This window comes from Coffea arabica, chromosome 6c (genome assembly GCF_036785885.1).
Source record: "Coffea arabica cultivar ET-39 chromosome 6c, Coffea Arabica ET-39 HiFi, whole genome shotgun sequence".
Taxonomy (NCBI): Eukaryota; Viridiplantae; Streptophyta; class Magnoliopsida; order Gentianales; family Rubiaceae; genus Coffea; species Coffea arabica.
This window is the reverse complement of record NC_092320.1, coordinates 3892978-3918870: the sequence shown is the minus strand read 5'-3', so window position 1 is coordinate 3918870 and position 25893 is coordinate 3892978. Positions and strand designations below refer to the sequence as shown.

Sequence of the window (25893 nt, the reverse complement as noted above, 5' to 3'; positions counted from 1 at the left end):
AAGACAGATGGGGCTTCCCCTTCCAGAGCCGAAGAAAATGGAAAGAATTGTATAAATAAAAGAAATCCTCTGATGCACCCAAGAAAACTGCTACTACTAGTTCAAATAATTTTTTTTTTTTTTTTTTTTTTGTAAAAAAAAAAAGTGTTGACAAAGAACTTTTTCATGCGTGTGAAAATACCAGGAGAATATAAGTGGTTGGCACGTGCGTGCGAAAAAAGAACTTTTTATGTCTACGACATAAATACATTATACAGATGTTTGGTTGTATATTTGTACACACACACACACACAAGGACAAGTACTCCTACCAGTAGACAGAGCTTTATATTAGTATATGGATATTCTCAGACAGAAAGATGACAAAGCGTTGAAGTTTAAAACACATAGCACCATCAGCAAAAGCATTTTTGGGTTTATTTTCATGAGTTTCTGATGCTTCTGTCTAAGGCAGGCTTTTCGGGTTAAGTTATTTTATTTTGTTGAATTTTAGATTAGAGAGTGCTATCTGTGAATTTTCATGAGTTTTGGAGTGCTTAAAAAAAAAAAAATCGTGTTGTGTTGTGAACCTTATTTTTTTTTTTAACCCAAAAGCCAGTCAAAAGTTGCATTACTCGTGGAGTATTTTGGTTTTGGTAGGGTTTCTCATTCTCTGTAGTTTTGATGATTTTGAGGGCTTTGAAGTGGTCAATTCGAGGAAAATGTGGTGTAGCAGATTGAGATAGCTTAATTTTGAAATATTTTGATGTAAATAATTGAGGGTTTTCTTTAGTTTTAAAACTAAAAAAAAAAACTTTTCGTGCATTTGGAGAGCAGCACACGTGGGGCAAGAGACTTGTTGTCTTTTAAGCTTTTCGCTCACTTGCCGATAATTTTGTGGATTTGAGGGTGTCTACCTGAGATAGGATTTGTCAGCTGGGCGTTAGTAAAATTAAAGTGAGTAGTTCGAATCCTTGTACTGATATTGATTTGTCAGCTCGGTGTTAGTAAAATTAAAGTAAGTAGTTCGAATCCTTATACAGTTATTGTTTTCAATAATTCCTTTGTTTTATTCTGTTTGTGTTGTCAATCTCCTCAGATGCCAAGGAATTTTATCGGTCTTTCGATACAATTACTTCCTTTTGTTTTATTCCGTTTTTGTTGTCAATCTCCTCAGGTGCCAAGGAATTTTTATTGGTCTTTCAATACATGACAGCATTTCCTAGTATTTTATTTTGTGTGGGAAGTTCTCTCAAGAAGGCGGCTAGGATTATTTATGAACTGAGGGGTGGATTCCACAAATCTGTTGTTTGTTTTTACTTGAGATGATTGCGTTTATGGACTCGAGGGATAAAGTACACGAAACTGAAAAGTGCTTGGATTCTCAATTATGGCATGCCTGTGCCGGTAGTATGGTTCAAATGCCGCCGGCGAATTCGAAAGTCTTGTACTTTCCCCAGGGACACGCGGAGCATGCTTGCGGCAATGTGGATTTCGGGAATTGCCCTCTAATTCCAGCCTATACCCGTTGTAGAGTATCTGCTATTAAGTTCATGGCGGATTCCGAGACTGACGAGGTTTTTGCGAAAGTTCGGCTGATTCCCATAGAGGGAAATGGTGCTGATTTTGATGAGGACGGAGTTGGGGGGGTGAGCGGGATGGATGACCGAGAAAAGCCCACCTCCTTTGCCAAGACACTGACACAATCAGATGCAAATAATGGGGGAGGCTTTTCAGTTCCAAGGTATTGTGCAGAGACCATTTTTCCTCGGCTGGACTACTCTGCAGATCCTCCTGTTCAAACCATCCTTGCAAAAGATGTTCATGGGGACACTTGGAAATTCCGGCATATATACAGAGGGACACCTAGGCGTCATCTTTTAACAACTGGATGGAGCACTTTTGTGAACAGTAAGAAATTGGTTGCTGGGGATTCCATTGTTTTTCTTAGAGCGAAGAATGGGGATCTCTGCGTTGGAATCCGGCGTGCAAGGCGGGGGGTTGGAGGTGGACTTGAACCGTCATCAGGGTGGAATGCGGCAGGAAGGAGTTGTGTCATGCCGCACGGGGGATTTTCAGCATTTCTAAGGGAAGATGAAAGCAAGTTGATGAGGAACGGTAGTGAAAGCAGTAGTGGAACTTCAATGGGCAGAGGAAGATTGAAGGCGGAATCTGTTACTGAGGCTGCAACTCTTGCAGCCAACGGACAGCCCTTTGAAATAGTTTACTACCCTAGAGCTAGTAATCCGGAGTTCTGTGTGAAGGCCTCCCTTGTAAGGGCAGCATTACAGATCCACTGGTGTTCCGGTATGAGGTTCAAGATGCCCTTTGAAACCGAGGATTCTTCACGAATAAGTTGGTTTATGGGAACCGTATCTTCCGTTCAAGTTGCAGATCCCATTCGCTGGCCAGATTCCCCTTGGAGACTTCTCCAGGTATTTTATCTTCTCTTTATTGCATCTCCTTGTTTTCTGAATATAGGACTTCCTGCGAATGTTGTGGGCGTATAAGATATGCTCCTGCATGGTTGATTTTCTTACTATTATGGTTTCATGGCAAACTCTTTTTGATTTGGGGGATCATTTTTTGAAGTTATGAACTTGAGACTGCAGAGGAATCTGTGGATGTACTCTTTTTAATTACATGTTTGCTCCCATATGCTGGTGATAGGCTTTTAGTTGTTATGACTTTAATCTGTACGACGTTACTTCTAACTTTATTGCATCGTATGAATATTTGCCAGTTTGAGTTGCGGAAGAAGTTTAATTGGGGGGAGTGCCCTGAAATTCAGGCTCTAATTTGGTGATTATTCAATTCCCCCCCCCCCCCCCCCCCCCCCCCCCCCTAAATGAACAGATCGTCAGTTAGAGAGTTAGAATGAAATGAATCTCTACACATCCGGATTTCGTCTTGCAAGTCTAACCAAGCTGTGTGTTTTTGTGATCTTGTTTGTTGATGTCCTCTCATTTCTGTGGTAAATCAATTCAGGTGACCTGGGATGAGCCAGATTTGCTTCAGAACGTGAAAAGAGTCAGTCCGTGGCTGGTAGAATTAGTGTCGAACATGCCTACCATTCATCTGTTCCCCTTCTCTCCTCCTCGGAAAAAATTGAGATTACCACAACATTCACAGTTTCCTCTTGATGGTCAACTTCCAGCGCCAACATTTTCTGGAAACCACCTTCTTGGGCCCAGCAGCCATTTTGGTTGTCTACCTGACAACACTCCTGCTGGCATGCAGGGAGCCAGGCATGCTCAATATGGATTATCATTATCTGATCTCCACTTCAATAAACTGCAGTCAGGTCTGTTTCCGGTAGGTCTTCAGCCTCTTTATCCTACTGCTCTACCTGGGCACTCCAATCGTCCAATCATTCACAAGCCCAGCAGCGGTGAGAATATTTCCTGCCTGCTAACAGCGGGAAGTTCTGCTCAGAGTGCAGAGAAAATTGGTAGCTGCAAGGCACCCCAATTTGTTCTATTTGGTCAACCAATTCTAACCGAGCAGCAAATCTCGCTGAGCTGCTCCGGAGATGCAGTTTCACCAGTTCGCACAGGCAACAGTTCTTCTGATGATAATGCAGATAAGATGGGAAATACTTCTGATGTTTCAGGTTCTGCACTTAATCTGGAAGGTGTGAATGAACGGTCCTCGTGTGAAGGGTCTGAGGATAACTTGGATATTGGTCACTGTAAGGTATTCATGGAGTCGGAAGATGTAGGTCGTACGCTCGACCTCTCATTGCTGGAATCTTATGAGCAACTGTATGAGAAATTAGCGGAAATGTTTGGCGTTAGGACTTCAGAGGTGTTGAACCATGTGCTTTACCGGGATAGGACAGGTGCTGTAAGGCAACTTGGTGATGAAACGTTTAGGTGAGTAGCATGATCCTTATTAACAACCTATTTGTACAGCATTTTTAAATCATTTGTACGATTCGAAACTGAGAGTGTCATCTAAATTGTATTAAAATTCTATATTCTTGATTGAAGATGTAATTTTCTGTTGATGTTGCAGTGTTTTCGCCAAAACAGCGAGAAGGTTGACAATTCTAACAGATTCGAGCAGTGACAATGTAGGGCCGTATACGGCAGAGATAATGAGGAAAACATCCGTTTCCAACTGTATGGCCGGATGACTAAATGCTTGTTCCTAAAGTGTTTACTCTTGCTAGATGTCTGAAGTGAAATCCATCATTACCCAAAGTGATGCTCTTGGACTGCATTCGGAGGAGCTCACTATAGGTATCTTAAAGTTGCGCCTGCTTAGATGGTTCTTGTAAAGACGATCACTTTGAAATGTTGCATTATTCTGAAGCTTTTACTTGTAGCCTTCTAAGGAGGCGGCCATTTTAGCTCCTGGGATGAGGGGGGGGGGGGGGGGGGGGGGGGGGGGGGAGAGATTCTATTCTCCTGTTTCAATTGGCAAATAATTCCTGAATTCATCATGTGTACAGTCACAAAGTTAGACCAAGCGAAGAAATGGTTCGCCCCAATCCGTTTTCAGCCAGATTGTTGGTTTCTGTACATTTGATTTTGTCTGCAGGTTTTGTAAACGTATCCTGGGTATTACGTAAGGGAAACGCAGCAAAGCCGTCAGGGTTGCAGAATTTGGTGGCAGCTGGAACAAAAGCAGAAGTCAACAAGAATTTGGTAGCTGCTGGAACGTGGACAAACCTTGCTCCTCCCAGGATCCTGGTTGATTTGTCATGTAATTCGTTGGAATGGATAGGTGTAGCTGCTGTTTAGGAATAGGAGGAGGAGAATCAGAAGAATCGTTGGCTCTGATTTTGGCGTGCACGACTAATGTTTTCAGTGAAGACTGGCGCTCAAATTGACCAGCCAGGCTAGCGTATACTAGTGGAAGAAATGTACTACTAGTCTAATAAACTATACGTTGGCCAAGTTAGACTGGATTTGCTGGTGAGATGTCTTCAAAACGGCAGGCTCATAAGAAGAGGCAAAAGATCCATGGATCTTTTTGTCAGCTCAGCTGAACAAAGTCATTATATTAATATTGTGTATGATTATTATGTTGTGTCTGGGTATGACGAATATCTGCTCCCTTCCAAGCCACCGCACCCTCGCAAGTAAATTACTTAGGAACGCAAGTCACATGGATGGAAGACCAAACTTCAGAAAATTATTGTTATTATCTTTATTTGGGTTGATGTTTTCCTATTCTATTGCCGCAAGTCTTGGGTTTTCCACAGCCAGTAGATCGCTTTCATTGAATAACTACTTTTTACAAGTTTTGGGATTAGAGCAAATTAACATACTCCCTCCCTCTTTTTATAACTGACTTTTAAGAAATTTACGCTTAAGTACTTTTATCTGTCGTTGTATCATCCCCATGCAGCATTAATTATTTTTTCACAGTTTTACCCTTTTATCTCTCTTTATCAATACAGGGCTCTTAATTATTACTCCTAGTAATTATTACTTCTCTCTTTGCTTCTGACCTAGTAAAACAGCACCATTTAATACTCTAATGAGAGGAAACATGAGTGAATTGAACAATTAATGAGGGTACAAAAGGAAAGTAGTGTATAGATTTAAACAATGAAAAACTTTTCTTAATTGGTGTGCAAAACCTTAAACGTCAGTTATAAAAAAAGGGAGGGAGTACATACTACTCCATGAGTCCTCCTCAAATTTTGCAATTCAAGCTTTTATTAATTAGCATCAGTTTTCAGTAACATCAAGTGATTTGCGGAGTTTAAAAAGAGCGTGCTGTTTGTTGCTAATTACTGCTACCTCTTGCACCAAAATCTAAACGTAAATCGCACTTTGCCTCCCAAAAAAAAAAAAAAGAAACACTTTTGGAGCGTTTGCCTTCGAGAAATCTTTTAAACTGTAACTGTAACAGATTTGTTTGGATAGAGTATTATTTAAAATATTAATTGGAATAATTACTGCAACACTTTTTATGATGCGATGTATGTGAGATAAAAAGGTGGTTGGGAATATAAAAAGGTGGGTTGGAAAATATATTTATGATACAAGTGAAATATTATTTGGGATAAAAAGGTGTTTATGATAAAATTGATCTCTCTGCGGTGGACAAGGCCTTGTATACATGTATATCAACTCTTATCTTCTTGGGAATAATTAGAATACAAAAATATCTGGAGATATCCTATTCGACTACCGTCTGCAGCAGTTTTTCTGTGAATTTTTCACACGGACAATCAAAAGCCCAGAAGAATCTTCTTTAGTCTAAAGAATCTAATGACGACGAAGGATTTCTGATATGGAATGGTGGGCTGCATTGCATTGTTGTACGCCGGAAGCCCGGAATCGTTAAATCGAGATGCCCCTTTTTACATACGCTACGTACGAAGACGTGATTGGATGTATTGCAATTTTGGCACCGACAGCAAAAGACAAACCCAGCAAGACTCCTGTAACTAGCAAGCGATAACATCGTACTGCCATCATCACCCTTCTCTTCTGGTTTTTCTAAGGTTAAAAGAAATTAAGTAAACGTACCAGTTAATTTGTTAAGAGTGTGTGTGTTTTTTTTTTCTTTTGCCTTACATGTTGGAAAAGCGGAAGAAATAAAATCTGGAATCAGCTTCCACGAAGGAAAATTGGAATCAAATCTCCCCTGCCTTCTTCTAATCCTTAAAACAAACAGGAACAACTTGGAAGTGCCTTGAGTTGACTTTTTAAAGTTAGACCAGATGGAAAACGGGTGGTTGTAAAATCCCTATGGACATGAATAAATTTGCCTTTCTGGTCCGATATTTCTTTCTGTCTTTTTGCCCACCAGTATTAATCTATGGTCAGCTACAAACAGTTAAGCTACATGTCTAGCTGGCCCCTTGAAGTTAATACTACAGGGCCCGTGTCGGGCATCAAAGTTTGAGGCCCGCCGTCGGGGGGTTAGAGACTTAGAGGGGTGTGGAGATGGTGTAGGTACATGCATATCTCAGAGAATAATCACTGGTCAGCGTCAGCGTGGACGGAAAAATGGAAACGGCCGGATCATATTTGCAATGAACCGTACATATCCCTCTAGATTTGAGTGCAGGATCACTTTCCAAAGCTTTGTTTGCATTTTACGGACCAGCGGCAGAAACCGCGTAATTTTACACAATGCGTAATTCTATTTTACACGGGGCGTAATTCTGTTTGTAATTATTATAATTTATTTTTAACAACGTATAATTTTAAAATAGCAATCATTCCTGAAAGTTATGTGTATTTTATACATGGCGTAACTCTATTTGTACATGGTGTAACTTACTTTCAACAACATGTAATTTTAGAACAAAATTTCATGGGTCCCACACATGTTGCTAAAAATGAGGTACAAAATGAGATTTGGACCGTACAAATTTTTTTTTTGTCAAATATTGACCGTGAACTGCTTACGAACGGTCCACCTGATTACCGTCCCCCGACTCAAATCCGCATTTTACTAGTACTGGTTTTCAACTGACGATGGGGCTGTGTTTTCAGTACCCACAGCTTCCACCATACATGCCATGGTTTCTGCCAAGGTTCAAGTGACAGATTTCACACGAGGGAAACAACCTCCACAGACATCGCATGAGGAGGTTCCATGATCCATCCGTGATATTTTTTCTTCTTCTTCTTTTTTTTTTTTTTTTTGCAAATTAATTGGTGAATTATATGCACGCATGGGGATTTAATAACCTTGCTACGATAATAATAATAATGATGATGTTGGAGGTGAGTGAATGGGCGGGGAGACATCAACAGGACAAGGCAAAGTCGTTCGTTCTTGTTTTCCGTTGATTGATTAATGGGAAACTTGAAAGAAGATCCGAGGCCACGCCAAACGTGGGGCTTTGTTCTTGGGACAGGTATGTCATCGTCACCGTTCAGTGGCTTTAAGTTAGCTTGTCCTCAGTCCTACTCCTCCCACACAAAACAAAGAAATTAATTCCACTCCAAACAAGATACGACACGAAATTGATCAATACTTATTATAGAACAAAAGTGAGAGAGAGAGAAAAAGAAAAAAAAAAAAAAAAAGGAAATGTTGACAAACATTAAGGGCTGAGTCACCACCATTGTCTTAACTCTAAAGGGCGCGTCACTCATCATCCACGTGCCTCAAACCTGACGTGTACAAATAGACCATCAACAAGTTTGGTCAAGAAACGCTAGGGCACCGGTGAAAATTAGAGTCTTGTAAAATTGCTGATACACAAAGTCGCATGGATTAAAAGAGATTGTTGGACTTGGATCTCATTTGTATGAGTTTGCAATTCAAGTTTACGGGGAGACCGGACAGAAACGTGAAGGGCTATTTACGTTTATCTCTCTCGAGATTTGGCCAAACTATTAATCAATTCTTGAAGTTTGATCAAATTACATTCACCTCCCTTGCCAGTGACATCATCTACAACCTAGTGTTGGGAATTTGGGTTGTATTATGAAACGATATATGTGGTTGATTTTCTATTTATTTTTATTCTCACCCCAAGGTTTAATTAAAACCGAGTTGTGGAATTTGTTCATGATGGACATTAATCTATTTTATAGGATTTCATGAACTTTTGAATTTCATAAATGTGTACTGAGCTGTAGTTTTGATTTAAAAATTGATATGCAAAATTAGGGAGAAGGGGCCCCAAAAAAAAAGAGCCGTTATAATTGTTTGAGAAGAAGAGATCGAAGGCTTTAGAGAGGTAGAAAAAATCTAGACGATAATTACCAAGCACAAAATACAGAAGGAAAAAGCCAAAAAAAAAAAAAGAGGAAATGATTAAAGGTGAAAGAGTTAAGGATATTTTTGGAGTTTTATTACATATTTTCGGCTGACATCACCAAAATAAATGGTCAAACATTTGTTGCCTCACGGTGAGGGAGTTTTTGGTATGAACTTATTGGTGGGAAGGTTTGTTTTGTTATTTGGCCACACCTTGGGGACTAATTGGTAGTTTGGACAAATTTTAAGGGAGACAAATTCTGAAATTTTTTCAAAAAAAATATTGATATCCAAACACATCTAATTTGTTTTACGAATAAAAAAAACAAAAAAACAACGCACACTCGTTCTGGTGTGAACCTGACACATAGAAAAAGCAAGGCAGGCCCACTCTTCATGGACTCTGTCGTCTCACTTCCACATCATTGTTGTTAAAATGGTCCATTCACCGGTCCAAACTAGGACCGCAAACGAGTCGAGTTTTGGACTAATTCAGTCGAGTTTTAACTAAATTTTATCAAATTCGAGCTCGAACTCGACGAGCCGGCAATTTAAGGCTCGAGTTCGACTTGAATCAATTCGAGTCGAGCTAGAAAAAAATTAAAAAATTTATTTTATTTTTAAAAAATAAATAAAATAATATTTTTTTCTTAATAAATAATAAAATATTAAGAATATATATATAATTTTATTATTAAAATAAGAAAATAAAACAATATATATACATTTAAAATAAAAAATATATATATACTTAAAATAAAAAATAAAAAATATTATATATATATATACTCGAGCTCGTGAGCTAACGAGTTTAATATTTTGAATTCGAGTTCGAGTTTGACTCAAGCTCGCTATTGATCGAGTTCGACTCGAGCTTGATTCGAGCCGCTCGATTCGTTTGCGGCCCTAGCCCAAACGGACAGAGATTCGGAAAGCTCCTCGAATGCATGTGTCAAGCTTGAAGAGGGTCCCAGCAAACTGTAATTACTGTATCTCTTCAAATCTCTCTGTCTTCTGCTAGTACTATCATTTTTCACACCACTTGTCTATTCCAATGCAACCTTTTTCTTTGCCCCCCCCCCCCCCTCCCCCTTCTCGCGATGTATTAGGAATTTGGGTTGGCAGGGGCTCATGTTAAATGGAGTATCTTGCTTTAGTCATCTTTATTATTGACTATTAGCAATCAAAATTCTACCCCAAATTTTAAGGGAGACAAATTCTGAAATTTTTTTAAAAAAATTCTTGATATCCAAACACATCTATTTTTGTTTTACGCATAAAAAAAAAAAACAAAAAAACAACGCACACTCGTTCTGGTGTGAGCCTGACACAGAGAAAAAGAAAGGCAGGCCCACTCTTCGTCGACTCTGTCGTCTCACTTCCCCATCATTGTTGTTAAAATGGTCCATTCATGGGACCCAAATTAGGGCTGCAAACGAGTCGAGTCGAGTTTTGGACTAATCGAGTCGAGTTTCGATTAAATTTTACCAACTTCAAACTCAATCTCGACCTCGACGAGCCGGCAATTTAAATATCGAACCGAGTTCGAGCTAGAAAAAAATAAAAATAATTATTTTATTTTTAAAAAATAAATAAAATAATATTTTTTTCTTAATAAATAATAAAATATTAATGATATATATATATAACTTTACTATTAAAATAAGAAAATAAAATAATATATATATACACTTAAAATAAAAATATATATATACTTAAAATAAAAAAAATAAAAAATATTATATATATATACTCGAGCTCGCGAGCTAACGAATTTAATATTTTGAATTCGAGTACGAGCTTGACTCGAGCTCGCTATTGATCGAGTTCGATTCGAGCTTAACTCGAGCCGCTTGATTCGTTTGCGGCCTTAGCCCAAACGGACAGAGATTCGGAAAGCTCCTCGAATGCTTGTGTCAAGCCTGAAGAGGGTCCCAGCAAACTGTAATTACTGCATCTCTTCAAATCTCTCTGTCTTTTGCTAGTACCATCATTTTTCACACCACTTGTCTATTACAATGCAACCTTTTTCTTTGCCCCTCCCCCTTCTCGCGATGTATTAGGAATTTGGGTTGGTAGGGGCTCATGTTAAATGGAGTATCTGGCTTTAGTCATCTTTATTATTGGCTATTAGCAATCAAAATTCTACTCCACATTAAAAAAAAAAAAAATTCTCTATTTTTAAATTTTTTTTGGTAGCTCAGTTGTCAGTTGAGTTGAAAAGTGGAAACACGGAGCTTACCACGTAGTGAGACTGCGACTTTAAATTGTTTGAATTGTTATTTTTTTGAAAATTTTAAAAATATATATATACTGTAATAATTTGGTATATATAATGTACAAGATAATTAAAAAATACGTTAATGGAAAGCGAAGAACTATTTTTTGGAAAAAAATGACTTTCCAAACGAGGCAAGGCTTTGGTTTCACGGTATGAGGTTCGATCTTCTACATGTGCTACTATACCCAAGGAAAGCAATCTTCGGCCATTTTCAGAGATCACTTGCAAAAATGTCTACTAAATTTATGATGTGTCTAAATGATAGATACATATGTAGAAATTCTTAAAATCAGAGAAATGAACCATCAATTAGTTAGTGTCTCTTTTATCTCCTTCGGAAGAGTTTATGGGCCTAAGTTGTGGGGACAACCTAAGAGGAATCCTTTTGATGCGTCCAAAAACACTTTTTTGTAATGTCAAACAAATGATCTGGCTAAAACCGTGTGACTTCTACTTACATTCAATCACAATGCAAACGTAGCCCATCCCAACCGAGTATGCGTCCTGGTTTTTACATTAACCGATTGTGGGAAGCGAAGAAAAAATATTTTGCTTGGGACAGAATTTGGAAGTTAAAGGGACATACTCGCTGGCAATTCCTACCGTGGCCAGTGCGGCGTGCTGGATTTATTACCTAATGAAGAATTTTTTTTTTTAAAAAAAAGAAGAAAAATTTTAAACGTGCGAAAATTTGCAAAGATGTTACACCTATTTCACAGAATTATACGAAAGTCGGTCACACCTAGTCCAACACTAATTGGGATAAATCCACGTGGAATCTTTGGTTATGCTGTTCTCTCACAGAGATATTGAGCTTATTTGAGAATCTCCATGGCTTTGTAAGCAATGTGTTAACCTGCCCTTGTTTGCTCCAATTGCTTGATTTGAATTTACAAAATTCATAAGACAATGCTGGGTCAAGTTCAATTTGGATGGATCTGCAGTGGGCAGTACAGGTTCGGCAAGGAATTGCGGGCATTATAGCAGGGTTTGCAATGGGCTTGGGATATGGGCTTTGAACACTTGGAAGTAGAATCCGATTCCCAAATGGGAGTACGTTTGGTCCAGAAAGCTTCTGAGGAGAACTCTGTGATTTCTTAAGTACAGATTTAGAATGCCGTTTGTCTCACTTTTGGAGAGAACCAAAAAAAAAAAACTAGTGCTGATGTTGTGGCAAAGATGAGCCGCAAATCTGCAATTAAGGGTCCGTTTGTTTCGGGTGAAAATATTTTTCAGGAAAATATTTTCCTAATTTCCCGTGTTTGGTTGCACAAAAGTTACTGAAAACATTTTCCTATGTAAAATATTTTCACTCATTTTATGGAAAACAACTTCCCTTCCAAACTTACTGAAGTTGTTTTCCGAAATGCATGCCTCCCGCCTGTAGTATGTTCCAAACTTACTGGAAATATTTTGTAGTATGTTCTTTTTTTTTTTTTTAGTGTAAACGGGAGGACTCGAACCCAAGACCTCTTTCTTACACTCCCTCCCCCGTACCACCCAACCCTCCACCTAGTATATTCAAAATAAAAAAAAAAACCTCATCCTGCTCATCCTATGCTAGTAATTAATTATGTACAATAGGGACATTCTTTTCTAGAGAAACTTTCATCAGTGAGAGTGCAAGATATATGTCACAATAAGCATTGCATGTAATTGATATTTGACACTAAATGACCAGCAATTTGTTTATTGCTTAAGGAGATATTTTTTATTCATATATACATTTCTCCAAGATTTTTTAAAGTTAAACAATGAGATAAATTTTCTTATTTTGCATGGGAAGAAGTATGTAGTTATAATGTGTAGAAAGTAAAAATAGAGATAAAAGTGAAAATATTTCAAAAGTTAAACAAACATCAGAAAAATGAAGTAAGAAAATATTTTCAATAAACTAACCAAACACTTGAAAATGATGAAAGGAAAATGATTTTCATGGAAAATTACTTCTACGAAAAATATTTTTCCAAGGAAAACATTTTACTTCCAACCAAACAGACCCTAAGAGTTGTATTCGAATGCAATTTTTCGATAAAATTTTTTAATTATTTTTTCACATATATTAAATTATTATAATATATTTTTTAATAAAAATTTCAGAAAATAGCAATTCAGCTCTTAAGTTACAACTTATCTTATGGGTGGTACCCATTACGCGAGAGGCGGGGAGAGGGGGGGGATTATCATGAGCATGGAAAATCATGTCCCATAGGATTGCCAAAAAATAAAAACGTTAAAAAAAAGGAAAAATAAGTAACGAAAGTACCGCGGCAAAGGTAAAATTGGTCATTGCAGGCAGCGGACAGCAACTCCTTAGGCTCAGTAGCCACCACTTATTTGGTGAGGTGGGAGGCAAGGGTTCGAACCTTACCTCCCACCAAAAATATCACATTTCTATGGTTTGTCTCCAAAAAAAATTCAGACGAGTGTGCTATGCATCCATCTGATCCAGTGGTGGTTCAGTCCCTTTCGATTTATCCCTGGCTTCCTTAGGTCCGTCCCTTCCCTTTAGTGCAGGATAAATTAGGTTTATCCTGCAAAAAAAAAAAAAAAAAAAAAAAAACAGCGGTCAGCAACTCAACTGAACAGAGTAACTGACAAGATTATGAGAGCATGAGAATTTTTGGTCCATTTTTGGTCCTATGCCACTTTTACTTTTACCCTTTTCATTGTAAAATTTGCGGTAGCCTCTTCACACAACACTCAACAGCAGTACAGTCCATCAGCAGCATAGGGAGAAATTTTTTTTAAAAAAAGGAAAAAAAGAGATTCCCTGAGCTAGCTCCGACTGCAAAAGTCCGATCGTCGCCGAATTAGGGTTTCTGAATTACCTAGAGAGACGGATACACACGTGGTAAATATTCATGCTCAGACCAGTACGAAAAGTACCAGTGAGCTGTGAAAATTTGGAGCTGGATTGAGGCAGCACTTGGAAGATGATGAGCAGGCCCTCGGTGCACCCGGTGGACGCACCTTCATTGACCAACGATGCAGCTGCCGCGATGCCTAGAGTGAGGATGAAAGACTTTCAAGGCATGGGCGGTACTCTTGGTGGCCTCCTCCTTCGCCTCTGCCAGTTCGGCTTCGCCGTCGTTTCTCTCTGCGTCATGGCCACTACCTCCGATTTCCCATCCGTCACCGCCTTTAGGTTCGTTAACTTACCATTTTAACCTTATCTTTCTGCTTTTTGCTTCCGTGTGCAATCATTAACATCTCTATATGGTCTCTGCAGTTGATTTGGTTTATGCTGGCTAGTTTCCGTGCTTTAGGCATCATTCTCTCTCCGAGAGATGGTCTGATTTCGAGGGATCATGTTTAGCTATGATTCTTCTCTTCTTTTTTTTTTTGTCAAAATGTTTTTCTTCTTTTTCTCTGTGCAAAGTTTACAGTTGCTGCAGCAATGATCAAGTTAGCAATGATTGTTTCTGGATGTTAGTGTGATAGATATACGTGGATTGTATATTTAGAGCTTTGGCGGGGAAAACAATATGATTCTCCTACTATCTTTTTGGTATGCTTTAGTTTTGGTTTAATTTTCTAAGTCTGGCAGTGTAACTAGAGGTATTCCAGTGGGATGCATGAGAAAGGATCTATGGTTTGCTAGTTGAATGGGTTCCAGATGTGTGGATATCAAATCCTCTAGGGTCTAGACAACATTGATGATCCACATGTAGATGATCACATGTAGTAGCTTAAGTAATCACAATTTGCAAAGTTTTGAATGAAGTGATGGGATTGACTAGTACAGATTGAATTTACTTGTCTTGTTGCCTTGAACCCCGTTATTCTTGACTTAAAAGCATAAGCTTTTGACCACATGCAATTAGATTTCGCAGCAGCTTCTTGCTATGATACAGTGCTGTTGCTTGTTTTTCAAATTTGGATTTTTGGTGTAACACGATTTTAGATGTTTGCCTTGAGTTCCTTCATTGCTGTTGCATTGTTCTCTTGTCAATCTTATATGAACCATATAACTAAGGGTACTGAGGATAGCCCAATTTGGTTACCATTTTGAGTTGGGCTTATGCATTTGACAAGGTGGTTAAGTACTGATTTCATAGTTGTCACTACAAAATACTAAATAACTGCCAGTGTATTAAAGATTAAAAACAGGCAAGTTGGATGTCTTTATCTGTTTTATTTTCACTCGTATCTTGACAAGAGTGATACTATAGCTTTATCATGCTTTCTGTATCTTTGGTGTCTTGAAATTAGAGATCTAAGACTAAATTACTCTTTGGTTGCCTAGCTACCTCGTTGCTGCTGTTAGCTTACAAAGTTTGTGGAGCCTGTTGCTGGCGATTGCTGATATTTATGCACTTTTAGTTAGAAGAAGTTTTCGGAATCCTGGACTGGTCAGTTTTTTCACCATTGGCGATGCGGTAAGAAAAAAAGTTTTAACACTTTGAACTTTTGGTCATTGTTATTTTTCTTGGCACAGAATTTTGATTTTGTTTGATCATCTAACTATGTAAAGCATGAAGATTTGATTTTTCAGTGTGTACAAAGGGAAGGTGCTGAATTGTATCTAATGCAGCTAGCAACCATTTATGCCAACTGTTATGTAATTGAAAGGTGTTTTTTTCTTTTTGGTGACTATTGTAAGAAGTTCTTGACATTGCATGGTTTTGAGGTAGGTATAGCCGTACGCCAGAAACCAGAGTGGTATTGACCTTCTTGGATATAGAGCAACCTAATGCGAGTTTCGGGTCTCAACCTCCTGCTTGTTAATGCCTTTTGATGCTTCAGTCACTTTTCTCATAGTTTGATGGCAATACTCATGTACATTAAATGCTCATTCAACTTCTATTAGTATATTATCACTTTGGAGATAGGCATATGCGGCTCCAGTTGATGATGTAGCGTTCCATCTTTGTCATTCTGAAATGGCTTTGGATGAAAAGCTGGTGGTGTCATGCTGCTTAATGATTCTGTAATTGGATTATCACTTGTTCTCTCTTGTGGGGTAGTCAATTTGTCAATTACATTCAAGCTTCAGTGTTTCAAATCAAAGTTGCATGGTTCTCTTTGCATCAAAGACCCAGAGGTTCGATTCTTATGGCTCCTAAAAATTCAATCTTGAGAGGAATCTTTGGCATGAAGATATGAATTGGAATTTTACCGTCAATGTCAGTTGAGTTTTTGTCACCTGGAATGTAATGAAATTTTTGTCCCCTAGAAACTTCTCTTGAATGTTTTGGAAATCAAACCAAATGGCTAACCTAGTTTTTGCACTTATTGTGACTGGTTTAATATAACTGAAATGTCATTGCAGAGTCCTATATAAGCTAAAATAACAAACGCATGGGGAAGTTCATTTTGCATCTTTTCGAGCAAATATAGATTTTCCTATCTGAATTTCATATTTATCTATAAGGTGCTTCATCCTGTCTTTACCAGAAGCAAACATATCTATAGCATACTTGGTATTCGATGGATTCTCATGTTCATAACTGTCCGTTTCTCCTTTTTTTTGGGAAGCTATTTTGACAATACGTTTCATCTCTTGTGTAGATTACTTCCACTCTTACATTTGCTGCTGCCTGTGCATCTGCTGGTATTACGGTCCTTATTGGCAATGATCTTGATAGATGCAGCGTGAATCACTGCAAAAGATTTATGTCTGCTACAGCTATGGCTTTTCTGAGCTGGTTTGCAGTATCTCCATCATTTTTCTTGAACTTTTGGTCATTGGCTTCCCAGTAGAGTCAGGTCTTAGAAAGTGCTTTGGACTGCAGGAAGAGCTTGCAGGGCCCGGGGAAAAAGAGGAGGGGGGAGGGGTCTGTTAGATACATATTATCATCATTTAGCACATCTGCCTTGTTGCTTGATCGAGGTTCTCATTTGTTACTTCAACGAGTGAGATTTTGTAGACCATAATGTTATGTACCGGTAAATTTTTGTGATAACGAAATTATGAAGTCTTATTTTGTTCCTAATGGTATCTTTTTAGAGGGTGAGGTACGGAAGGCTCAAAATTGGTTCACCAGGACTTCCGATAAGGTAAAAAGATGCTGCGTCAACCTTCGGGTGTCAGTTTCTCCCCAAAAAAAAAAAAAAAAAAAAAAAAAAGGTATTCTGTGACTGTAAGTGAATCAAGCTACTTTTGAATAGCGTGATGCTCGACTCAACTCGATTTTGTTGTGTTTTGAGAAATTGAAGTAGCAAATGTTGTGTTTGCAAGCTATGAGAGTTTAATTGAGTATATTATTATTATTTAATTTTTAATTTTTACTTTGAGACTTTTACATTTACAAAAATTTTTTAGTTTTGGGTTTTAAATGTTGTATTGAAGAAATCACTGCTTCTATTTAGACATGGCTAATTAGTTTTCATCATTTTAATATTAGTTCAAGTGTTTTGGCTTTTATAATTGCACATGAAATATTGAAAAATTGTAATAGAATCTTTTTTTATATATATATAAAAAATCAAACATGCTAACTTAAGCTCAATTTTTATTTCAAGCACTACTCGAGTTAAAAAAAAAAAAAAGGTCCTCGATGAGCTCGAACTCGTGTTCTCGAATATTTCATAGTATTTGTTGATCGAGTCAAGCTCTGCCCAAGCAAAACAAGTTGTTCTGGACGGTACTCGGAACTCCCCCGCTCGACTCGATTCATCTAACCCGTGGCTGATTTGTTTCAAGTGTATTTATGCAAGCATGATTGGTCGTTGAGTTGGATGTCCGTTATTTTGAAGAGGAGTCCGCTTGATTGGTGCATCGATCAGGTTTGAGAAGCTGTCTATTCGAGTTTTAAATGTCTGTCAAATTGTTAGTCATGCTACTACATTTTCTTCTCTCTCTCTCTTTTTTTTTCCCAATCTTTGGCCCCCTCTATTTATGTCGAGGAAGCACAGGGGAGCTTTAAATTGTTGAGGCTTCAATTTTGGCTTTTCATTTTTCATCTTACATTTGTCTAAGCAGCAACCAAGCACTATGCATTTTCTCCCCAAAAGCAATGAATTAAGAACTATGAGTTGCCAACTTAGGATCAGCAGAGAGACGTTGGTGACATCACATCGAGGTAGATTTTAGCGTGAGCACAACGTAACCACCGACCGACAAGTCATTAGGGGGCATCTATAACTGAAAACCGTTTACTTGTTTACTGCGACGATTTATTCTTTCTGGACATTGGGCAGGATATGTAAAAGCATCCCAAATGAATGCAAAGGTTGTGTGACAAAAACCGGTAGTTATATGCTTTCTTTTCTTTGTGGAAATTCGATTTTGGCGTCTGATTTAGAGAACAATAAACAAAGGAACGGACAATTAGAGATGGTCGTTACCATAACGGTTTTGCTTTTTATGTCCTCCACCGTGAAGTGTGGACAGTATGGTTGAAAGTCTTGCCAACCGGCAAAGGACGTCATACTGACGACCACCTAGTTGTAATGTTCAAATTTTATATATATATATATATACTTGTATATTTTCTTCCCGGGTGGTGTACTCGGTAAAATGAATTTCTGGAATTTTTTTGACATGGCGAGAGGTTCTAATGCATCTACTTTTGATTATTACATCTAATTTCGACACACTTCTTTCGCTCTCCAACACTCTCTCTCTATATATATATATATATATACACACACACAAACACACACATCATGTTGCCGTGAAATACAGTTCAGAACAACAAAACAGACGAAGCAAAAAACACAGAGAAAATGGACAAGCGCTCGGAAACGTCCGAGGAAGAATGTGTTGTAGAGACGAGGCAGAATGCATGTCTTGTGAAATTTGAAAAAATTGTAAACCAGGTTCTGATCAATCATCCATCATCCGTTTTTATATATATGCGAGTGAACGCGCGGGGGCGCCCGATTTTGTTAATGTTTTTCCTTGGGAGCATGCATGTTTCTTGAGTTAATCCTAGCTTACACTGCTATTTGTATCTGCACGACTAAGTTGATGAAAGTAGAAAGAAAGCGTTAGGCTTTCCAATTGAAATAAATTAAGGCTAACTATGTGTGTGTGTGTGTGTATATATATATATATGTAACAAGCCTCTTTCTTTTTCTTTCTTTCGCTGATCATTCGTCGTACTTTCTTTTGGGTGGGTGATCAGTTTGAGGAGTTGATGGAGACGGTGGACTCCGTAACACAATCGCGGAAGCGTCGAAAAGCCTCCGTAAGTTTTCTTCTACTACCTTTCTCTTCTCCGATCCCTACCATCATATGATATAAGAAGGTATACCACTTCTGAAATTTGCAGAAATAGTTATAGTGCACGGAGGCATTGATAACAGTAACACACACACACACACACACACACATATATATATTAAAAAAACAAAGTGCGTATTTGAGATGAATGATGAATGCCGAAGGCGAGGCTTAGCAAACTTTACTTGGACTTGGGGGCTGCCAACCATACGTTATTCTTTTCCTACACCAAAGACCTGATTTTTTTTCCCCTCCTTTTCTGGAAATAACGCCTGGATTTCGTCGCGCAGTAATGGTATGTACGTGGCTGGCCAGTCCTAGACCATAAAAATTGTTCTTGTGCCACCAATTTCCTCATCTTTACATGTACTGTGAATTTGCTCGTTCATTTGCGTGCTAATTCGTTAATGCCGAGTATCCGTCGATTTATGTCAATTGAGGTGCTAATAAGCGTGAGCTGTAACTCTTCGACACTTTTAAATTCCAGAACCCTCAAAGAAAGAAATCTGCTGCCGGTGCTGCAGCAATCAATTCAGCTACTTCAACCGGTCAGACGAATTCTCAACAATCGGAGGTCGGTGAGGGTGACAGTTCCGCAATGTCTTCAGCAAGCCAAGCTGAGAAAACTGCAGCATTGGAGCAGATCATAGCAAAACACCTGTCTGAATTGCAATCTGATCAGCCTTTGGATGTGGATTCCAACAAATGATATCGCTCAGATTTTAGCCTAAAAATTAATTAATGATGAAACACCTACTTCCATATTGTGGCATAGGCATAATCATCTCGAACTAAAAGTCCATCATCTCAATAATTACTACTTAAACAGACAACAGAATGCCAAAGCGAACGCAATACGAGGATGACATGTAATGAAGGTGTATCATATTACAAAATGTGAATTACACGATCGATCCCCACAACACGCTCCCAGAGATCTAGACTAACTTCAACAATGAGCAATCGGGAAAGCTCTCACAATACCTTCTCTGGTAAGAATAGAAAGTTAGCCTCTTTAGCTGCCAGATGTCTCCAGAACATGTCGGATGATCAGAAATTGGAGCCCATCTGAAGTTGGACAGTCGCAATCCAACCACATAAGCAGGAAAATTCAGTACATGTCTACTCTTCCTGTGAAGCAAGTCATGCCGTATCAATGGCATATGCACGCATGCATTCTTGGCTTATGTTCTTCTCGTGATTAATCAGCTTCTCCAAACAAAGAAAAGTTGTGAACTCCATCAAAATTTGAGCAACATCATATTCAGATAACATTCTCCAAAACTCCTGACACCAGATAACACCTAAATATGTCGCATGCTGCAGTTAAACTTCTCTGCCTCAAGCTCTTGTTTCAGTATCTCTATTTGTTCAAGCAGGTCCATATTTTCCTTGTAATAGTTCAAAAATGTTCAATAATTAGTATCGGTTTAACTGCATAAACAATAGTTACCTCTATGGGGCTTCCATTAGACTAGTTTTCATGACATCTGTGTGGATCAACAGAAGAAATAATTCAGACAAAACCTAAAATAAGAGCCTTGAGCAATCACCTTCTCCAACAACTCCAATTTCTTGTTGATACCAGCCGCACTCGCAGCCTGGCGAGATTCCTTGATCTATGAGGCAAACACTTGGATTAAATGCAGAGGTTAAAACAACCAACAACAGATTAGGTTTTTTGATGTGCATGGCCAAAAGAGGAGAAAATTAAAAGAATTTCCTATACAAAAGTGACTGGATGGGGCTTCAATCACATTGACTAACAATCCAATGAATGAAAGCTGCTAGGTCACAAGTGTGTGGTAAGTTAATTTGTGCTTGACAGTTTCACATTTGAGTACCACAAACAAGCCTTTCACACAGAAAAATCAAGATCCAGGTACTTTTTTTCTTCGCATGCATTTCCCTGCCAAGCAGATTTGGACAAGATAATACTGTTCCAGCTGCTAAGCTTTTTGGTCCCTATTAATTACTTTTCTGCACTAATGGAAGATTTTGAAACAAAAAAAAAAAGTGAAAAGAACCTAAAGAAAATGAATTGCACAGAACTGACTGAAATATTTTGGTTTAGTTAATCTCCATTATGCTATCATACTCGGACCAGTTTGAGTTTTAGGGAAGCCTAGGTACAATACCTCAGATTTTTCATTTGTTGAACTCTATGAAAACCAACAAATTTTTTTTTCCATTTCTGATAAAAAAAGACAATATTTAGATAAATAACCCTTCTGAAAGCACCATAGGAAACTCAAATTTATAGACAATAAAGCCATCAATAACCTGACCAAGGAAAAAATTAGCTACTGATCATTTCAAATAAGACTGAAAGTAGCTCCATAGTGTATTTTACACGATACATGCATATTGGTTACTGAAGCAAGCTCACAGAAATGATATTCATATCCAGGTTGAGCAATTTTACAGTGTCAAGTAACAACATAACAGTTCCGCAAACCAGTATCACCTACTTGTCATGGATCATGTTCCTCAAATGAAGACATAGATATGACATTATAGCAAAAAACTCCACAAACAGAGCATACTTGATCGAGTTCCTTGATGCACATTTGACTCTTCTCGACCTCCATATCAAACCTCTGCCTCCACTCTGCAGATTCATCCATGGCTTCTCTGTGGGCAAGATCAAACTGTTGCCTACAAGTGGTCAGTCAACAGATACAATTACACATTTCAGGACAAGAATAACCAAATATATTTACAGAAGAGGAATTGTACTGGAATGGTAATGTAATGAGCCGAGGATAGAACTCGATAGCATAAACTACATAAAATACTCTTTTTTTTTTTTTTCCTGCAAGGGAGGGGTGGGACTTAAGAAGTGGGGAGGGAGAAGGGAAGATGAACCCAAGACCTATACGTCCTGAAGCCTCAACCTTAACCACTAGAACAAGGCCTCCTCGGCCCCAAACTTTACTACATAAACTACATTTGACCTTATTGAGTGCTTGTTTACCATTCTTAGGTCCTTTTACTTCTGTAAGCCGAATTTGCATTTCCTCTTTTTGCCAGAGACTGGAGTTTCCACATAGCAAGAGGTAATGCTTAGACTTGTCTAAAATCTTTCTTGTCATATTCTTTTGGTTTCAGTTACGTATTACTGGACGGTACGAGGAACAACACGTATATGCCACTCACATTCCTTTAGCTGATTTGATCAAGTAAATGAAATCAAAGCACGAGAACCAATAATGCCCGTTCCTTAAATATAATAAGAAAAAAAATAAAAAGACTAAAGTAATAAGCTGGTTACCCTCTTCTAAATATTCATTAACAACAAAATTGACTATGGATTTTTACGAATAGGGTACAGGTTAAGTACTGTGAAATTAATCTGGCAGAATTTAATTCCGGAAGAGGCAATTCCCTGTGATATTTTCTCAAGAATCCAAGCAATTAGATTTTGGTCAAAAAAAAAAAAGCCCGCATTTTCTGAATTATTTACCAAACCATACATCTCTGACTAGGAGACAGAAAGAATGAAAAGGGGAAACGCGAAATGACGAAAGGGGAGCAGCAAGGGTAGACGAGACGATTACAGTATAGTGACCTTAGCAACAGGGATTCCTGGGAAGAGATCCGATAGTCGATGGTCCAAATCTTGATGTAGGCAGCGATGGCCATCAGCATAATCACCACGAAGGCTATCAAGATTCCGCTGCTCTTTCTTCCCATTGCTACCACTTTGGTGTCTCTTGCTGTAACAATATCCATTTTGGCCCTAAATGTCTCTTTTTATACTACTACTAGTAGTAATCTTATAACAAATCCGAAATTAGGGAAGGCCCATCTCTCCCAAAATCTACCTATCACTATTGACTATGCAGCGATATGAAGCTGTAGGAGGGCGAGTAGCAGGAGGCGTTGGAGCGAGGATGGTCATTAGGAATTTTTGGGTCTATACAAGGCTTTTTTTTTTCGCCCGAGTCTGATAACAGAGCCAGCCCCGAAGCTGAAACAGTTGCCATTGGTCCAACGCCACTGCACCGCCTACAATGCAAGGGGACATCTCATTTCTTTTGTTTTTTATTTTATTTTATTCTTTCGACATACAGCAGTACAAACTTTTTGAAAAAAAACAAAAAAAAAAGTTATAGCAGTGCAAATGAGCTGAACAAAGAAGCCACCAGCTCAAAGGCAGATGGTCACCATCAAACCTTTAAGGTTTGACGTGGGAGGTAAGGTTTCAAACCCATCAATTATCATATTAAAATGTGGATTTGATTCAAAAAAATTCAGGTGAATGTGTAATGCACTCGTTTAGTCCGGTGGTGATTCAGTTTTCTTCGAATTATCCTTGGACCTCCATAGATCCACCCCCTCCCCCTCCCCCTCCCCCTCCCCCCTAGTATAGGATAAATTAGGATATATTGCTGTTGTCGTCTTCAAAAAAAAAAAAAAAGAACAGAAAAGGCCTCCTTTTACATAAATGTCATTAGGTCAATGCCCTCCTACACCAATCCTGTAATTTGGCCAAATTACAATGACCCTTCATGAGTTATGGCGTTCTAAACCAACTAACGGAAATATATGGGATTCATTTTGTCATTTGAACAAACGTCAAAAGAGGTAAACATAAGTTGGATAAATTTCAAGGGAGGTAGTTTTAATTAACACAATTTACAAAAGGGTATTTTGGTGCTTTCAGACATGTTGATACGAACGTCGCCAACCTTGTGACGAAACCCGTAAAAGATTAGATTCAGGATCGACAAGAGGACACCAAGTTTGGAGCGGATGACCTCAACCCGTTAATCACGTGGTTAACGAACCTTGGTATAATGGTAGAAGACGCCACAACCTAGTGCGATTCTAGATTGATAAGTCACGAACACCTAGAGAAATTCTAAGGTATTCAAGAAGCCTTGGAGAAACCAAAAAAACTCTCAAAATCTGATTTATTGATTAAATGCCTAAAACCATTGGAAGTGTGGGCTATTTATAGCCTTACATAGAGATGAACAACTAAATGTGGAACTAGTCTAGAGTTGTGGTTTTGACTAAGACTAACAATTGTAGGCTTGACTATTTCCATAAGACTAAGAATTGTGGGTTTGACCACACCTTATGAGGTCATCCCTTAGGTAAACAACCTTATGAGGTCATTGCTTAGGTAAATAACCTTATGAGGTCATCGCTTAGGTAATTAAAGCAAGACTATGGACCATTAAGCCCTTATTACAATGACTTAACTAAAACAGCAAATGTGACTAGAGAAGGGTCACACATGGTTCTCTTTGACGTGCACTACATGGATGACTTTCATTCCTTCATGCTCAAGACTCTCAATGACCTTGGGGACAATTTCTTGGCCTTGTATCTCATGAACAAGTCCTTGGAGTTCCTCCCTCATCTTGTTAGCTCGTGCTCGAGTTACCAGTCCTAGTGGGACTTGAACCTTATCCGATGGCATAGCTTGACTCGTATCATTCCCCTTCTCTTGAAAGCAATTTGCCCACAAATTGAAGCATGAATGATGATAAGAAGAGTTACATGCCGTCGAGTCAATTTTGTTATGATTACCACAATTTTCATCCAATGCATAAACCACTTGCTAAGCTGGAAAGTAAACATTGTTGAACCTTGAATGTCACGAACCAGTTTCAATGTATGCCCAACTTGATCGCTTGTGATCATGAGGTAAGGATCCTCAACGTGATGCGATGTAGATCCTATGAAATCATACTCCTCAAACTTGAATAAGCTTGCAAAGTATGGAAGCTGACTTGGTGAAGTTGGAGCTTCAAGTGGACTAGGTGCAAGATGAGCATAGGTATTGTAGTGACCATTGAAGACCTCGCTCCTTGTGTAAACTCGTGGAACATGGTCGGTTCTAAGGTCTTGAGGGTACACATAGTTTGATCCTCCAAAGACGTGAACAGCATTGAAATTATCTGATTCCATGAATGGGAACCAAATTGATCTAACTCCTAGAAGACAAACTCCATGGAAACTCGCAAATTGCACAAGCGTCTTTGGGATGGAACATTGTAAGATCAAAACGATTGCACTTTGCTTAACCTGCACAAAACAAGGAACACTAGACAGAGCAATGTTAAGGTTGTTAGAATGGCAATAAGTCCCCTCACTCTCATTTTTGTTGAAACTTAAAATCAGTGCATTATCCCTTCTTTCTTTCGCTTCCTCAGTCAACACTTTGGATTTTTCAATCTCTTTCTCATGCTCAATAGCTGTCTTTTTCCTCTCATTATTCTCAGCCTCTTTCTCCTTTTCAACTCCCTCAGATTTTACCTCATCAGTCACAATTCCCTCATCTAGCTCTTTCTTCATACTATAACGCTCATGTTCACTTCTCATGTATGCTAGATCAATACAAAGTTGGTCATAAATAAGTGGTACAAGTGCAGAACGACGACCATTAAATAAGAAGGAATACTTATTAGTATGTCTATCATATTTAACTTCTCGCCTCAACATCCACGCTTTACCTAGCAACACATGTGTCACTTGAATTGGGACTACATCACACAACACCTCATCCACATATTTGCCAATTTGAATAGGTACAAGTGTGTGTTTAGTAACCCAAACATCACCATGAGCACTCGACAACTTATACGGTTGAAGATGATCAATGGTTGGAAGATTTAATTTGTGAACCATGATAGCGCTTGCAAGATTGACTTCACAACTCCTATCAATGGCCAAGCTGCATGTTTTATCTTTGACACCACAACGAGTATAAAACCAACAATGCAACTGAGATTTGACGATGTCCAACTGCTCATTTACA

The 25893-nt window shown here is 38.5% G+C and overlaps 3 protein-coding genes across 6 annotated transcripts; 2 read left to right on the top strand and 1 right to left on the bottom strand.

Annotated features, from left to right (window-relative positions):
• The first annotated feature begins 292 nt into the window (after positions 1–292).
• Positions 293–5016, top strand: LOC140008281 (auxin response factor 18-like). 3 transcript variants are annotated; one of them, XR_011815671.1, is made up of 5 exons: positions 293–997; positions 1157–2414; positions 2968–3854; positions 3997–4223; positions 4525–5016. XR_011815671.1 is itself a non-coding variant. In XM_072052141.1 (4 exons), exons 2-4 carry the CDS (start codon positions 1305–1307, stop codon positions 4115–4117), a joined length of 2118 nt encoding a protein of 705 aa, XP_071908242.1. In that variant the 5' UTR covers positions 293–936; positions 1157–1304; the 3' UTR covers positions 4118–4297. The 3 variants fall into 3 exon arrangements, 2 of the variants coding, with proteins under 2 accessions (XP_071908242.1, XP_071908241.1); XM_072052141.1 differs by lacking the exon at positions 4525–5016 and having other exon boundaries at positions 293–936; positions 3997–4297; XM_072052140.1 differs by lacking the exon at positions 4525–5016 and having other exon boundaries at positions 3997–4297.
• Positions 5017–13519: 8503 nt separating this feature from the next.
• On the top strand, positions 13520–16884 carry LOC140008280 (CASP-like protein 5A2). The gene is made up of 3 exons (XM_072052139.1): positions 13520–14093; positions 15195–15327; positions 16460–16884. Exons 1-3 carry the CDS (start codon positions 13882–13884, stop codon positions 16649–16651), a joined length of 537 nt encoding a protein of 178 aa, XP_071908240.1. The 5' UTR covers positions 13520–13881; the 3' UTR covers positions 16652–16884.
• Positions 16885–19904: 3020 nt separating this feature from the next.
• LOC113697221 (uncharacterized) lies at positions 19905–23130 on the bottom strand. Of its 2 annotated transcripts, none has more exons than XM_027216739.2 (4): positions 22679–23130; positions 21665–21776; positions 20672–20737; positions 19905–20509 (listed from the first exon to the last, which is right to left on the bottom strand). In XM_027216739.2, exons 1-4 carry the CDS (start codon positions 22851–22853, stop codon positions 20482–20484), a joined length of 381 nt encoding a protein of 126 aa, XP_027072540.1. In that variant the 5' UTR covers positions 22854–23130; the 3' UTR covers positions 19905–20481. The 2 variants fall into 2 exon arrangements, with proteins under 2 accessions (XP_027072540.1, XP_027072539.1); XM_027216738.2 differs by having other exon boundaries at positions 19957–20509; positions 22690–23123.
• Between the last annotated feature and the right edge of the window lie 2763 nt (positions 23131–25893).